Source organism: Oncorhynchus kisutch, linkage group LG8 (genome assembly GCF_002021735.2).
Source record: "Oncorhynchus kisutch isolate 150728-3 linkage group LG8, Okis_V2, whole genome shotgun sequence".
Classification (NCBI taxonomy): domain Eukaryota; kingdom Metazoa; phylum Chordata; class Actinopteri; order Salmoniformes; family Salmonidae; genus Oncorhynchus; species Oncorhynchus kisutch.
In genome coordinates, this window is record NC_034181.2 from 17690061 (window position 1) to 17707532 (window position 17472).

At 44.1% G+C, this 17472-nt stretch overlaps 1 protein-coding gene across 4 annotated transcripts; it reads left to right on the forward strand.

Moving 5' to 3' along the window:
- Nucleotides 1-615: 615 nt before the first annotated feature.
- Nucleotides 616-13027, forward strand: LOC109896124 (rapamycin-insensitive companion of mTOR-like). Of its 4 annotated transcripts, none has more exons than XM_020490384.2 (4): nucleotides 616-831; nucleotides 952-986; nucleotides 6532-7570; nucleotides 11020-13027. In XM_020490384.2, exons 2-3 carry the CDS (start codon nucleotides 958-960, stop codon nucleotides 7061-7063), a joined length of 561 nt encoding a protein of 186 aa, XP_020345973.2. In that variant the 5' UTR covers nucleotides 616-831; nucleotides 952-957; the 3' UTR covers nucleotides 7064-7570; nucleotides 11020-13027. The 4 variants fall into 4 exon arrangements, with proteins under 4 accessions (XP_020345973.2, XP_031685602.1, XP_031685604.1 ...); XM_031829742.1 differs by having other exon boundaries at nucleotides 618-831; nucleotides 915-986; XM_031829744.1 differs by having other exon boundaries at nucleotides 678-831; nucleotides 7307-7570.
- The last annotated feature ends 4445 nt before the right edge of the window (nucleotides 13028-17472 follow it).

A 17472-nucleotide genomic window follows, 5' to 3' on the forward strand; every position in this document is an offset into this window, starting at 1 on the left:
TCTTTGAATGTGAAACATTCACTATGTATTTTAGTTGGTATTTCAATTCAAATAAGCTCTCAGACCATTCACCAGACCTAGTAGTGTAAAGTACTGAAGTAAAAATACTTTAAAGTACTATTTAAGTAGTTTTTGGCGATATCTGGACTTTACTCTTTACATTTTTGACATATTTTACTCCACTAAATTCCGAAAGAAAAGAATGTACTTTGTACTCAATACATTTTCCCTGACACCCAAAAGTACATTTCGAAAGCTTAGTAGGACAGGAAAATGGTCCAATTCACGCACTTATATAGAGAACATCCCTGGTCATCCCTACTGCCTCTGATCTGGCAGACTCAGGACTCACTTAACATAAATGGTTCTTTGTAAATTGTGTCTGAGTGTTGGAGTGTGCACCTGGCTATCCATAAAAAAATACAATTGGGCCGTCTTGTTTGATAAATATAAGGAATATGAAATTATTTATAATTTTACTTTTGATACTCCAGTATATTTTAGCAATCACATTTACTTTGGATCTTAAGTATATTTAAAACCAAATACTTTTAAACTTTTACTCAAGTGGTATTTTACTGGGTGACTTTTACTTTAGTCACTTTCTATAAGGTATCTTTACTTTTAATCAAGTAGGATAATTGGGTGCTTTTTCCACCACTGACCAGACCGGAGGCACAAGAGATATGCGGCACGAAAGTAGTGTCGGCGCGATAAACCCAATCCCCTATTCTCTCACGAGAATTCACCAAGTTTCCGCTGTTGTGTATATTTCTGGAAACATGGCGGCACGCATCCGTGGCCGCTCTATCCGAAGTCTTCGGATGCGAGGTAAGCCTGAAATATCACCCCGACATAAGCTTTATGAACTTGAAATTCTATGCCACTATTTGCTTTTCTTTCTGATGACCCAGGTGGGTAGCCTTACAATGTCCCGGTTGTCTTGGACAGGTCGGAATGACAGCGGGGAAGAGATCTGACAAGAGGTAACGTTAAGTCGTTTTAACGTTAGGGGTTCATACGGAGTGAACGCTATTATTGTAATAATGGATATTGTTTGCAGCAACTTATGGTGATGATGAGGCTGGGAAATCTATTAAAATGCATTCTACTGATTATTGGTTGCTGAATTCTTTGATAACCAGCTTTCCGAGTCGCAAGCACCAAAGAGGCGCAGCCTAACGTTAAACTTCTTAGCACCACACGTCCCGCTAGGGCACCTCCCCCCACTGCTCAACTGACACAGTAGCACACAGAACGCAAAAAATATTCTTAGAAATATTTAACCTCCACACATTAACAAGTCCAATAGCTCAAATGAAAGATAAACACCTTGTTCATCTAGCCACCGAGTCAGATTTCTAAAATGTTTTACGGCGAAAACATAGCACATATTTATGTCAAACCACCACCAAAGATAGGCTAATTTACATTGCATCTATTGTTCTACAAAATGGCTATCACAAAAGCAGGATTAAAAGTAAAATAATTCACTAACCTTTTGAAAGTCTTCATCAGATGACAGGAATAGGACATGTTATACAGTACATTTGTTTTTTTCAATAATATGCTAATTATATCCATAAATCACGGTTTACATAGAAGGTCATGGCTAAAAAAATGCTACAACAATGCCTGGAGAAATTATGGTAACTCTGCCAGATAACAGAAATACACATCATAAACGTTGACTAAATATACATGTTCTACATATACTTAGAAAGATACACTTCTTCTTAATAAAACAGCTGTGTTACATTTATTTTTAACTTTACAGATTTCGTTCACTAGGCTATAATGTGAGTCGGCGCTCAGGAATTAGCATTTTGGCTCCTCCACAGAAACCCAAATTTAACACATAAATGTTCCCTTACCTTTGCTGTTCTTCCATCAGAAGACCTGGAAGGGTTTATACTTACCAAAAACAGCTTTAGTTTTGAAGTCTGTGTCTTTCGGTTATCAAACACGACATATTTCGTTTGAAATGCAGCCAAAAAGTAAAGTTAGTTCGCACCAAAACGTCGAAATTCATATTATATGTCGACTAAACTTGTCAAACTTGGTTCAGAACACAGCGTTAGCATGCTATATAGCTTCACCGCAATTCTCAGGACAAAGAGAAACACACGCATCGTTTAATCAATCTTGAAAGGAAGATAGCACAGGCGCAGATTGCGCGTGAGAGTAACCTGTATTCTCGCGCGACCGAAAGGTTTCGGTACATCATTAATCTCGTGAGCGCGCGAATCACACAATGAGAAGCCCCATTGAAAGCGGACACCGCGCTGAAGGCATAGGAAGTGTTCCCAGGACCGTAGGTGCTTGGGAAGGGTGGGGGCGATGACGTCAAAGTTGGGCCAACTTTTTGGATGACAAGAGAGAGTTTGGGACGGACTAAAGTTATGTTACACAGACACAGTCTGGTGCCTTCAGAGTGGGAGAGGAAGTGGCATCAGGGACAATATGAGAGTATGGATGCTAGTAAATACTCATGGTCAGCTATATCCAACCATAACCTCTTGAGTTGTCAAAATGGCAAATTGGGCAGGGTAGCCTAGTGTTTAGAGCGTTGGACTAGTAACCGGAAGGTTGCAAGTTCAAACCCCCGAGCTGACAAGGTACAAATCTGTCGTTCTGCCCCTGAACAGGCAGTTAACCCACTGTTCCTAGGCCGTCATTGAAAATAAGCATTTGTTCTTAACTGACCTGCCTAGTTAAATAAAGATTTTAAAAAATAAAAAAATTATCTGAAGCATGGCTCTCTCAGATATCTTAATTCTTATTAGCCAATGCCCGTCATGTGATTGGGTCCTTATCACCGGCATCTCAGCTCCAAAGTAGGCTACAAGTGAAGAACTGTCCACATTTTAGTTTTCATCAGCCAACAAGATGAGTAGGCCTAACAAACAGCAAAACCACTAGCCTATGTAAACCTACTATCATAGTCCCCCATAGACATTCTATTGGTCAACTTCTCCTTCTGTGTGTGAGAGAAATATTCCAAACATAGTCTGGGACAGTTGTGGGATGTGAAAGATCCCAAATTAATACAACTCACATTATTTAAAAGCAATGAAGCTGATGCATCAGATCAGAACATTTAGCTTAAAATGTTGATAAAATATTAGGCTATTCACATAAGTGCAGCAAACCGCACATCACACACATAGGCTATAAACACTCATTTTGCAAAATCAATTAGTGGAAAAAACACAGTTCTCAAAAGTGATCAGAAATGCAGTCATGCATGTAATGCTTTATTATAAAGGTGCATTCCCCAAACTTAAAACACACTCGCAGCCTATGAATGCCAGTTAGGCTCTACACCGGTTGTAAAGAAGATTCATTTGTTTATTTTTAAGAAGTTATTTGGCCACTTCAGTTGTGATACAAACCTTATCAAAACATGTGCGACTATGATTTGAAAAGTTGCTTAAAAAAAGGCATGCGCTGTTTCTTGACTTCACACCCTGGGCATCATTCACAAGTGATAATAAAGACATCATTCAAAAGTGATAATATTTTCAGTCTTAATTTTATTTTGTCTTTACATATTCTAAATAATACATTTGTGAAATGAGTTTTGATTTAGAATGGACCAATATCATGCACCTGTCTCGGATCAGGGGCTGGGGAAAAAATATATGTCATCTATGCACTTAAATAGCGAATGGAGGACGCTTTTTCCGTGGTTCATTTTCATGCCAGCCAAGTAGGCTATACTCCTGTTGTAAAGCGAAGCAATGTGCTTAATATTTAGGAAAGTTGAAAAATAAATATACTATGCCTAGCCTATAGAAAGCTGATGGGATCCTACTCTTTTTAATAGAGGCCATCAATACTCTTTTTCATGCAATTGCATAGCCCATAGAAAGGTTACGCAACATGAGCTCATGGGTTCTCATGAAGTGTTGGATATGATTTTTGAATACATTTGCATTGATGTCAGAGTGATTAGAGGGACAATGGAGTGCTGAGCATCAGGCAGTTAGAATGTTTGGTAGGTTACTGATGACCATTTGGCATGAGAGCACAGTTTTGGAGAAGCCTAATTACAGTGAGTAAACGGTCACGTGTAATTTAACTCTGGTCATGATTCGTTGACCGCCGGTGTGGTGGTATTATGGTCACTGTAACAGCCCTAATACAGAGAGAGAGAGAGAGACACACACACACACACACACACCCAGTCATGTGCCAATATCTACACACAGGCATCGAGCTCGAGGTTCACACCCAACACATCACACTTTGTCAGTCTACGGTGGCTTTCTTTCACCGTCTCCAGGATAGGTGAAAGCAATATGGTGCATTCGTAGTCATTTCTGTGGGAAGATACCTCTTGGGGAATTGGCTTTCACCTGTCCAGTTTTTTCCCATGAGTGCAGGCTGAGGAAAGGAGAGGAAGTCGGTGTAGACCATTGAGAGACAGCCACTAGGCTGTGAGCCATGCCAGTCAAGATTCACCCTTGGGTTGTCTTTCTCTTTCCCAGGCAGATTACAGTGATCAGTTTCATCAGCTCTCTAAAGCCTCTCTCTCCAACACATCCTGTCTGTGCAAACTGATACTCCTCCCCCTTCCTTCATACCTGTAGCAGTGCCACTCCAGTAATAAATCAGTCCTAACAGGCTGCGGTCTAAGGCACAATGCATCTCAGTGCTTGAGACGTAACTACAGCCCAGGGTTCGATCCCAGGCTATGTCACAGGCGGCCGTAACCGGGAGACCCATAAGGCGGCACACAATTGGCCCAGCATCGTCCGGGTTAGGGGAGGGTTTGGCTGGCTGGGAATTTCTTGTCCCATTGCGCTCTGGTGACTCCTTGTGGGGGGCCGGGCGCCTATTTCGGTAGCCAGCTGGACGGTGTTTCCTCCGACACGTTGGTGCGGCTGGCTTCCAGGTTAAGCAAGCAGTGTGTCAAGAAGCAGTGCGGCTTGGCAGGGTCGTATTTTAGAGGACGCATGGCTCTCAACCTTCGCCTCTCCTGAGTCCATCAGAGTTGCAGCGATGGGACAAGACTAACTATCAATTGGATATCACGAAATTGGAGAGAAAAAGGGGTAACATTTACCAAAATAACTAGAACTATAAACAGTAACTGATGGCCTGCTCTCCCGAGCGCAACAAATAATTCAGATGAAAGATTCAGCGGACTTGCGTTGATTTGTGGACGCATACAATGGCTGCATTAGATTTAGTTGGGGGAGAGAAATCAGTGAGGTCGAGCGGTGGCCATTTCCTCCTTTTAATGAGTTGAGATCTGTCGGACATTGCTGCCACTACTGCTGCTGCTATTACTACTATTACCACTACTACTACCACTATTACCACTACTCCTACTATTACTGCCACTACTGCTGCTGCTACTACTACTATTACCACTACTACTACCACTATTACCACTACTCCTACTATTACTGCCACTACTGCTGCTGCTACTACTACTATTACCACTACTACTACCACTATTACCACTACTCCTACTATTACTGCCACTACTGCTGCTGCTACTACTACTATTACCACTACTACTACCACTATTACCACTACTCCTACTATTACTGCCACTGCTACTACTATTACCACTACTACTACCACTATTACCACTACTCCTACTATTACTGCCACTACTGCTGCTGCTATTACTACTATTACCACTACTACTACCACTATTACCACTACTCCTACTATTACTGCAACTACTGCTGCTGCTACTACTACTACCACTATTACCACTACTCCTACTATTACTGCCAGTACTGCTGCTGCTATTACTACTATTACCACTACTACTACCACTATTACCACTACTCCTACTATTACTGCTGCTACTATTACAACTACTACTACTATTACCACTACTCCTACTATTACTGCCACTACTGCTGCTGCTACTACTACTATTATCACGACTCCTACTATTACTGCCACTACTGCTGCTGATACTACTACTATTATCACTACTACTAATTACTGCCACTACTGCTGCTGATACAAGACACATCGTTATATGACCTAAAATACATCATATGATACAAAACACTGTGTTATATGACCTAAAATACATCGTATGATACAAAACACTGCGTTATATGACCTAAAATACATCGTATGATACAAAACACTGTGTTATATGACCTAAAATACATCATATGATACAAAACACTGTGTTATATGACCTAAAATACATCGTATGATACAAAACACTGCATTATATGACCTGAAATACATCGTATGATACAAAACACTGCATTATATGACCTAAAATACATTGTATGATACAAAACACTGCGTTATATGACCTAAAATACATCGTATGATACAAAACACTGCATAATATGACCTAAAATACATCGTATGATACAAAACACAGCATCACATGAGCAATGGACTAATGACACAAATACCAAAGGATAGTTTTCCTTCAAGTACTCAGCAGCTCTTTCTTTCCTAGTTTTTTATTCTACTTTTATATACTATGGATATGTGTTCTTAGGCAGAAAAAGCATTGCTGTGTGTGTGTGTCCTCAGACATGTACCTTACAAGTGTGACATGTTGGACCAATCAAACGATGCCTACCTGCACTCCAAACCCGGGAAGGACCGCAGCCCCTTCACCATCCTGGCCTCCACCCGCTTCGTACACAACCGCTTCCTCAACTCCCTGACCCTCCCCAGCAAGAAGCTGCGCTCCACCAGTGACCAAGTGCAGCTGCACCCCCACGAGCCCAAACTGGGGGGGCTGAGAAGGAACAGGATGGTCACAGAGCCCTCTATCTACTCCTCGTCGCAGGGAGATGTGTTTACGTCTGTATTCAATGGGAGAGGCTTACCCAAGAGTCCCACAGTCAGCCTGGAAACCTCCTTTGTGGTGACCAGCGGCTCTGTGGAGGGGTCAGAGGAGCAGCTGGTAGAGAGGAGGCTAGACCAGGCTGGTGGAGGGGGTACTGGGCTGGGGGGTCCTGGAGAGCCTCCCTCCAGGGATCAGAGTAGCCGGGAATGTCTAGCGGGAGGAAATGGTGGTTCCTCTTCCTCCGGGGGGGGGGGGGGGGACTCAGTTTAAAAGCCGCAGTCAGAGCTTCAACACGTACACCACCACTAGCGGCATCAGCTCCATGAGCTCCAGCCCCTCCCGTGAGACCACTGGAAACCCTGAGCCCGAACCAGACTCCTCGGACTGCGTCAGCCTTTACACAGTGGTCTCGGCCAAGACCGTAAAAACGCTGTACTCCCTCAGCCCAACCCAGGCCCAGACTAACCACCTGCCCCTTTCCAATTCTAACTCTGTCTCCCTGTTCCCCACTAGCTACTCACATACCCTCCCCCGTAGAGCCCAGAGTCTCAAGTCTCCCTCCATGGCGGCTATTAATAGCCTGGCGGACTGCAGTTTCATGTACACCAGCCCGCGGGATGCACTAGGCTATGCTACTCTGAGGAAGCTGCAGCAGCAGAGGATCCACCCGTCTCTGTCTCATAGCGAGGTGTTAGCGTCGCCTGCTAAAGACGTACTGTTCACTGACGCTATCACTATGAAGACTGGTAGTCTGGACTCGAGGCTGATGGTGCGCAGGTCAGTTCGGTCTCTCACACACACACACACACACACACACACACACACACACACACACACTAATGCACATAGGGTAACTCATGCTGCACACACACACACACACACACTAATGCACATAGGGTAACTCGTGCTGCACACACACATACATGTATGGGTAATGCAATATATGCGCACAAACACACACATTAACATAGACAGGTAATACACAGCTTCTCCTGTTGGGTTTTCAATGTCATCTTGGCTGCTAGCTGTCATCTTGGCTGCTAGCTGTCATCTTGGCTGCTAGCTGTCGTCTTGGCTGCTAGCTGTCGTCTTGGCTGCTAGCTGTCGTCTTGGCTGCTAGCTGTCGTCTTGGCTGCTAGCTGTCGTCTTGGCTGCTAGCTGTCGTCTTGGCTGCTAGCTGTCGTCTTGGCTGCTAGCTGTCGTCTTGGCTGCTAGCTGTCGTCTTGGCTGCTAGCTGTCGTCTTGGCTGCTAGCTGCCGTCTTGGCTGCTAGCTGTCAGCTCAGATGCTTTTCTCAATCGTACATGATTGTCTGTCTCTGTGTCTGGTCAAATCAATGTTCTCCTGCTCTGTTTAATCATTCTCCACTCTCCTTTTCATCTGTGTGTCTTTATTGTGGCCAGGTGTGTGTGTTTGTGAAGACATTGATCGTTCTAGCTCAGATTGGGCTCCTGAGGGGTTCTTCCCTACAGCCCAATCTTGGTTGGTAGACAGAGAGAAGCAGACTGAGGTGGAGTACCTCAGGTTGTCTGCTAAGAGAGTGAGCTGTCCAGGCTCCAGCCTCGCTGATGCACACCGCAGGCCATCCAAAGTCTACGTCCCTCGGTGGGTGGACCTCTCCACCCACCCCACATTTAGATACCTGGATGTGATGGTGCTGTCAGCTTGTCTGAGAAAGGGTTAGCTGTAGTCTCTAGTAGCAGCACTGGTGTGTGTGTTGTGCATTGTATCGCCACCGGTTATTAGTCCTCTTTAGCAGCAACGGTGTGTCTCTTCTGGTTCAGAGCAATAATAGCTGTGTGTGTGTGTGTTGGTCTCTCAGGTTGTCTGCTAAGAGGGTCAGCTGTCCAGCCACACCGCAGGATGTCCATCTCTATGCCTTGGTGGGCGGACCCCCTCGTAGATACATTTAACCCCTGTGCTTATAGAGCACCTCTCCAACCCATTTGTAGAGCAGTTTCTCTCCAGTGTTCAGACCCCTTGACTTTTTCCACATTTTGTTATGTTACAGCCTTTAAAAAATAACTTTTTTCCTCATCAATCTACACACAATACCCCATAATGACAGTGAGAAATGTTTTTTTGTGTGTGCAAATGTATTAAAAATGAAAACAAATACCTTGTTTACATAAGTATTCAAACCCTTTGCTATGAGATTCTAAATTGAGCTCAGGTGCATCCTGTTTCCATTGATCATCCTTGAGATGTTTCTACAACTTGATTGGAGTCCAACTGTGGTAAATTCTATTGATTGGACATGATTTAGAAAGGCCCACACCTGTCTATACAAGGTCCCACAGTTGACAGTGCATGTCAGAGCAAAAACCAAGCCATGAGGTCGAAGGAATTGTCCATCGATCTCTGAGACAAGATTGTGTCGAGGCACAGATCTGGGGAAGGGTACCAAAAAATGTCTGCAGCATTGAAGGTCGCCAAGAACTCAGTGGCCTCCATCATTCTTAAATGGAAGAAGTTTGGAACCAACCAAGACTCTTCCTAGAGCTGGCCGCCCGACCAAAGTGAGCAATCGGGGAGAAGGGCCTTGGTCAGGGAGGTGACCAAGAACCCAATGGTCACTCTGACAGAGCTCCAGAGTTCCTCTGTGGTGATGGGAGAACCTTCCAGAGGGACAACCATCTCTGCAGTACTCCACCAATCAAGCCTTTATGGTAGAGTAGCCAGACTGAAGCCACTCTTCAGTAAAAGGCACATGATAGGCCGCTTGGAGTTTGCCAAAAGGCACCTAAAGAAGACTCAGACCATGAGAAACAAGATTCTCTGGTCTGATGAAACCAAGATTGAACTCTTTGGCCTGAATGTCAGGCGTCACGTCTGGAGGAAACCTGGCACCATCCCTACGGTGAAGCATGGTGGTGGCAGCAGCATGCTGTGGGAATGTTTTTCAGTGGCAGGGACTGGGAGACTAGTCAGGATCGAGGGAAAGATGAACGGCGCAAAGTACAGAGTTCCTTGATCCAGAGCGCTCAGAACCTCAGACTGGGGCAAAGGTTCACCTTCCAAAAGGATAACGACCCTAAGCAAACAGCCAACACAACCCAGGAGTGGCTTCGGGACAAGTCTCTGAATGTAAAGTCTCTGCTGCTGTAAAAAGGCTTTAGAAATACATTTGATTGATTGAATGCCCAGCCATAACCCAGATTTGAACCCGATCTAAAATCTCTGGAGAGACCTGAAAATAGCTGTGCAGCGACGCTCCCCATCCAATCTGACAGAGCTTGAGAGGATCTGCTGAGAAGAATGAGAGAAACTTCCCAAATATAGGTGTGCCAAGCTTGTAGCGTCATATCCAAGAAGACTCAAGGCTGTAATCGCTGCCAAAGGTTCTTCAACAAGGCACTGATTAAAGGGTCTGAATACTTATGTAAATGTGATATTTCCGTTTTTTATTTTGCAAAAAATCGAAACTGTTTTTGCTTTGTGATTATGGGGTATTGTGTGTGTATTGATGAGGGGGGAAAAACTAATCAATTTTAGACTAAGGCTGTAACATTTGGAAAATTTAAAGGGGTCTGAATACTTTCAGAAGGCACTGTATTATCGGCACCTACTGTAAGTGTCGTGGTTGTATCGTAATGTCCCTGGCAACACACGGCCTTACTCTGTTAAAGGAGAAGTTTCCCTATGCGTTTGATGATATGTGTTTGTACTCTGAGGTGTCTCACTTCTGGCCCACTGTATGTTCCGCCTGCCATCTCGACGCTTCATACAGGAACTCTTTCTTTTTGATATAAGCTTGAAGCCATTCTAAAAACAGTACAGGACTTGAACCAGGAAGTAGGCTGGACTTTCATAGTGTATACGTCGATTAACGCTTCAAACACACCTATAGCGTCATTGAGCAAAATAGTACGCAGCATCATCCTGGATATGTATGCAACAGAAGTTCAACATTTACGTTCTGCTACCATTTGTCAAGCCGTCTACCTATACAGTTTGATGCATAAGTTCGATAAATCCAACGTATCCATCACACAGAACGTACTGCAACTGCCTCTGCAACGCAATGCTGCAAGGCAAAAGCAGCGTTTCATTGGAAATGAATGTAATTCTGGTGTACTGAAATGCAATGACGCTGTCGGTGTGTTCGTAGCGTAAGGGTCGAGGAGCAACTGTCTCACCTCTGCCACACTTGTGATTACATCAGAAATATGTATCTCATATGACCTCTGACCGACCTCATGCTGATGTCACATCCTGCCCCCTTAGATGTACGAGGAAGCAGAAGCGATCCTGTCGATGCAACCAAAGCCAGTCGGAGTGGATATAGACCGTCCCACGGAATCCTGATCATTGTCCCCATCCTCTTCCCCCTCTCCCTGTTTAGACGACCCCCCTCCCTCCAACCTTCACATAGAGATAACGACAGCAATGGGGTGGGAGAATAGAGGGAGCGGCAGGTAGCCTGGTGGTTAGAGCATTGGACTATTAACCGAAAGGTTGCTAGTTTGAATCCCCGAGCTGACAAGGTAGAAATCTGTCTTTCTGCCCCTGAACAAGGCAGTTAACCCACTGTTCTTAGGCCATCATTGAAAATAGGAATTTGTTCTTAACTGACTTGCCTAGTTAAATAAAGGTTAAATTAAAAAAAGGGATGAAGAGTATGGGGGACGGGGCTAAAACAGGATGGGATACCCAGAGTAGGTTGCTGAAGTTTAGGATGGAGGGAGCATGGATGAGAGGAGTGGAGGATCATGGAAGTTAAAGAACGAGAAAGAGGAAAAGGGTTGTCTCCCTCCCATCGCTTGACAAAGAGATGGACTGTCTGAGAACAAATGAAACCTGACACACCTAGTCCTGTTCCTGCCCATCTCCAACAGGGGGAGCAGTTTTCCCAAAATAGTATTTTCAGAAGCTCAATCCGACGACGCTCAACCCGGTGACACAACCCTGAGCAATAGACTACTTACCACATCCCATTGACCTAAACACACATTGGATGAATCATGACGAAGTCTGTCTGTGTTTTCAGTGTACCTTTGCTCTGGTGCATGCTGATACGAAAAGGGGATGTTAAGTCCATCCCAGTCAGTGCTGGTCCCATCCTCTTCTCCCTCCATATGGCAACACTACAGAAGGTTCCAGGAGCCACCCTCAGTCTGTTTCTGCTGTGTCCCCATGAGTTTATCAATTTCAACTCTGCTCAAAAGACTCATACTAGTTCAAACAACTGTTTTTCTATTCATTTCTACAGACAATCAAACATCAGTAGTGTGTTTTTTTTAATGATTTAAACATCACTCTCTTCCCATCCGGACACATAAAACATAACTTATGTGCCTTGCTGTCTGTCAAGCCTTGTGTAATTCCTCTGTCTGACCCTGGTCTGGAAACACACTGCTTCTGACAATCCCAACAGCCGTTTTCTCTCATCTTTCATTGGTTATTTTTATGGTAAACAGCCATGAAATATGCTGGTACGTGATGTGTAGTTTATTATTGTTTCATTGATTGTACATATTCAAAGAGAGAGAAGCTACAGTACCTAGTTGCCCTTCCCAAACCCTACCTCTGTGCTTTGTTCTCACTGCATGTGCAAACAGCATATTGAAATATTACATCATCATTGTCACTTTTCTTCTGGAAATTATTCATGTATTTCTTCCAAATGCTCTAATACTTTGATTGTCTTAAATCATGATAGGTTGTCATCACTGCTTTACAAACTGGGGAAAGTAACGGTCCCTAAGTTATTTTCACAATGCAACATTGCTGTCTATCATTGGCTGAGATGAGAGGGACAGGTAGATGTGATCATTTATGGATTGGCATAAGATTTTCATGGGAAAAGTTTCATTTTCTATTAGTTTGTTTTGCTATTATGCTGCTACACATGTGGACTCATATGGATGATTTATAGATTGGCTGAGTGATGTGAGATCTATTTATTATATATTTGTACAGTAGCAGAGAGAGATGAGAGAAGAAAAAATGTATTTTTTCCTTGATACTGTGTTAATAATTTCAAATGTTTTTGTTACCTGAATCGTGGTTTTCCTTGTGTAATGTGGGTCGTGTGTTTTTGGGTATTTCTATAGAAGCATACACTCTATCAAAGGGATGCATTGTTCATGAAAACTAAATTCATGAACAATCCAAATGGAGTGGTGGTCTGTTTTATTTGTTGTCTGTAACAGTCTTGGTTTGGACTGTCATTTAAGATGTGAGGAACAAGTTGTAAATGTTGAAAGATATTATACATTTGAATCAGCTTTTACATACACATTTTTCTCAAACAATTCTGTTCATATCGTGTGTATCCTCAGTATGAGTATGTGGGGTGCTGAAAGGACAGCGCCGCTAAACGACATGTATAGACATGGCAGTTGTCATGGTGAACTTATTGGTGCTGAAGGACAGCTCCAACATTCAGACCATTCTAGAGATCTCACTGATACTCACTTATGATGGGTTATACATATATCCTCAATGCACACTTAAAGTAGCCTAGCTGATAGACTACTAAGGAAAATTGAGAATATATTCAAAGTTGATGTCCTAGGTCTACTTATTTTCAGGAATGATTTTGTTGTTTGAGTAGACCCTATATGAGTTAACGTCACACACTTCAAATCCGTGGCACGCTGAACGTTGCAGATACAAATCAGTGGCGGTAGGTGATGAGGGAGGATGATCGTTATTTTTGTGAACATGGCCATATGTCTATTACAGCATATTGGATGACTCATATTCCATTCACCCAGTTCAATGTAACATCGATAGCTTTAGGCTACAACATGACACTTGAATTTTCCCTGTACCCATCATGAGGTTGCTACAAAGTAGGTGCACAGGTCGAGAGAAATTTGAGTAATCAAGGTAAGAGACATTGACACATTCAATTCTGCTTTGCCTGCATCTAGCTGATCTAGGGTGTAATCATTAGTCCCACAGTTGCAAACTAGAGTTTCTATTGGAAAAATTCAGGTATGTTTAACCCCGTTTCGTCCTGTTTGCTTCCGTTAACAGAAAAGTCGGAATGAATCCACCCCTGATCACATGCCAAAAGTTCACTTTCACAGCAGCCACATAAAAGCATGATCCCTTTGATCGTTGTATTCCTTCACACATCTACAAGCTCTCCTCCATGAACATTTTCCCTTCGCTTGTGGATCAACTTTTTGTGACCAGTCGAAAGAGAAATTTGAGTAATCAAGGTAAGAGACATTGACACATTCAATTCTACTTTGCCTGCATCTAGCTGATCTAGGGTGTAATCATTAGTCCCACAGTTGCAAACTAGAGTTTCTATTGGAAAAATTCAGGTATGTTTAACTCCGTTTAGTCCTGTTTGCTTCCGTTAACAGAAAAGTCGGAATGAATCCACCCCTGATCACATGCCAAAAGTTCACTTTCACAGCAGCCACATAAAAGCATGATCCCTTTGATCGTTGTATTCCTTCACACATCTACAAGCTCTCCTCCACGAACATTTTCCCTTCGCTTGTGGATCAACTTTTTGTGACCAGTCGAAAAATAATCTTTCCAAGTCAAACTTTCATATCATAAACGCTAACCGCTGCATACAGCCTACATCATTGTGTAGCCTTTTGTTATGACTTATTTTGGCGTAATGTATTGAGGCACTTCTTTTGTTCCTGGGGACTTCTCCTTTGAAAGCAATAGTATTCACAGGGCCACCTGCGCCTGTCGAGAGAGGGTGGGAACAAAACAAAAGACTATCACCGAGACTGCTTGGCTGTAACTCTTTGTCCAGGTGAAATACAACCACAAGTAATAGTTTTCCGTTGTAACTCGTGTTTTATTTGTTTCCTTCGAAGCCACAATTCCTCGGGTGGAGATTGTGTTAAATACCTTCAACAAGAAATAAGGTTTACAGACTGGTGACAGCGGTACTTGGCTAGGCTAAGTTAGCATTCTCTCCAACCAAGGCAGCATCAACACTGATTGCATTATCTGACCGACTCCGTTAGCTAGTGGTGAGTGGACATTGGAAATACATCACCCAGAGTGTTTGTTTCAAGGCAAGAATTTAGTTGTCAAGTAGTGAACACCAGCACTATTTTAACCATGGAAGAAGCCGAGAATGACAATCAACCACAAGGTGGGGATGGCGATCTGCATGTGGAGGGACATGTGCCTCTGGCTCCACTTGATAATACCACACGGGTAATCAAATCAAATTATATTTGTTACATGTGCGGAATACAACAACCGTGAATTGCTTACTTACAAGCCCTTACAACCCCTGGGTTCCACTCCCCTCTAGTTTTCATGGAGATGGCAAATATAAGGAAAGTTTTTCTCTGTGCAGAGTGGGGATGCTATTGGCTCTCACTACCCCCAGATACGCAGGGTGACTACAAAGTGGCTGTAACTAAACTGAATGGGGTTTCTGGAAGAAAGGAATTTTTTCATCACTTTAAAATATTCATCAATGCCTGGCAGCGTCAGCCCAGAGAACTCCTAGAGGTATATGCAGCATAAATAACTAGTCTTGTGCTAGAGGCATTCCCTGACCATGGCCAGTCAACAAGGGAAACAGAACTTTTCAGAAGGTTCTTAGTAAGTCTTGACCAAGTGTTGCAATCAAAATGTTATGAACATGGAGCTGCTACCTTAGAGCTGGCCTTGGCAGTGGCATGTAAGTGTGAATGTGCTCAAGAGCCACTGAAAATGGCCCCAGTCAATCAGGCCAGCCCCACAACACTACTCACACTAGAGACATTGCCTGACTATTCACAACCGCTGTCTACCCTGGTGTCCTCCACAGCTCACACTGACCAATCCCCTGGAATAATGCAGGCCATTCAGGATCTCACAGCTGACGTTAAAGCACTGACTTGATGGGAGTCATCTGAAACAAACACAGTAACAACTGCCCTCTGCACCCAGTCACCAGAACGAGTGAGACGTCACTCTCCTGACTGGTTCCGTTCAGAGAGGGGCAGAGTCCCCCCTCGCCAGGACGGCTCTCCTCACAGCCGCTACACTTCAAGAGACCGAGGGAGGGGAAAAGTTCTTCCAACTACAATGACTGTAGACATTACAGTCCTGACCACCGACGCTACTCCATGTACCCGGAGCGGTGTGAATGTGCCGGATACTCTCAATCAGCTGAGGACACTCACCGATCATCCAGCCCCTCCTCCAGGCAGTGACGACCCACAAGAGCAGGAGCATCGAGTCTGCTTCAACGCAGAGGAGACTTCACACCAGTGACGACCCACCAGGAAGCAGGAGCATGGAGTCTGCTTCAACGCAGAGGAGACTTCACACCAGTGACGACCCACCAGGAAGCAGGAGCATCGAGTCTGCTTCAACGCAGAGGAGACTTCACACCAGTGACGACCCACCAGGAAGCAGGAACATCGAGTCTGCTTCAACGCAGAGGAGACTTCACACCAGTGACAACCCACCAGGGAGCAGGAGCATCGAGTCTGCTGTTGAAGAAAATAAGCCTGACAAGCTTACATCCTATGTTTTTGCTGTTATTGAGGACGCTGCAGTACAAGCATTCCTTGATACAGGCTCAGAAATCTCCCTTATTAGTGAGAGCCTCCGCATGTCAATCCCCTCACGTAGGAAGAAACCACTCCAAAAATCCCATGTGTTAGCACAGTCAGTGACTGGCGAGTGTCTTGATACCCTAGGTACCCTCTCCATTGCTGTTAGAATAGGAGAAGAAATGTTCACCCTTAATGTACAAGTAGTCAGAAACTAGTCAGTCATTCATCCTGGGATGGGACTTTTTGCTCACATCACGCTGTAATAGATCTGGGAGAGAAACAGTTACGGCTGTGGAATTGGACTGGTCCCATGCTGTGTTCTAGACACAATGCCCCACTCAGATGCAATGCTGTTACTTTAGCTCCCCTGTACATCCCCACCATGTTCCAGATGAACATTTTAGCTAAAGTACGACCCCCAACTGAGCATCAGTCAATGTCCTCCAACTACGTTGGTCTACTTGAACCTGAACTTAGCAGCTTCCCAGATCTGTATGTGGCACATACTTTGTCCCAAGTCAAAAAAGGTGTCACATTCATCTGTGTAATGAACCCCACCAATGAGGAACGTCGTATCCCAAGTGACACCTTGTTAGGAATACATTGTAGTTGAGACCGCCTTTAACAATGTGCAGGCAAAACCACAGGTTCTTCTTAAACTTGACCTCCAGCACTCACCAGTGGACAGTTAGCAGCGCCAGCAGCTGGACAGCTTGGTGCACAAATACTCTGTCTTCAGTGCTCATGATCAGGACCATGGACACAAAGATCTCATCAAACACACTATCAACACAGGAGAACACAGCCCATCCTTCAGTGTGCATACAGGACGTCGCCCAAAGTGAGAAAAGAACTGTACAGGCAAGCTGAAAGCTGTTAGTTCCAGACCTTATTTAGGAGAGCAACAGCCCCTGGGCTTCTCCTGTTGTGCAAATGCCTTGATTTCAGGAAGCTGCCACGGACATCATCCCCTGCCACGGACATCAGATGCTTTGGACAGCTTATCAGGTGCATGCTGGTTCAGTATAATGGACTTATCTAGTGGTAACTGGCAAGTTGAACTAGCTAAGGAAGACCGAAGACTGCCTTTACGACTGGCAGCTCCTTGTACCATTTTAAGGTCATGCCGGTGGGCTTCACGGTTGCTCCTCCCACTTTTCAGAGATTAATGGAGCTTGTACTCCGTGGCCTA

Excerpts from the sequence above, each read along its gene's own strand:
- LOC109896124 (XM_020490384.2), top strand. The coding sequence starts at position 958 with ATGACAGCGGGGAAGAGATCTGACAAGAG. Across the intron at positions 987-6,531 it reads GGGAAGAGATCTGACAAGAG|ACATGTACCTTACAAGTGTG; the intron begins GTAACGTTAAGT and ends GTGTGTCCTCAG.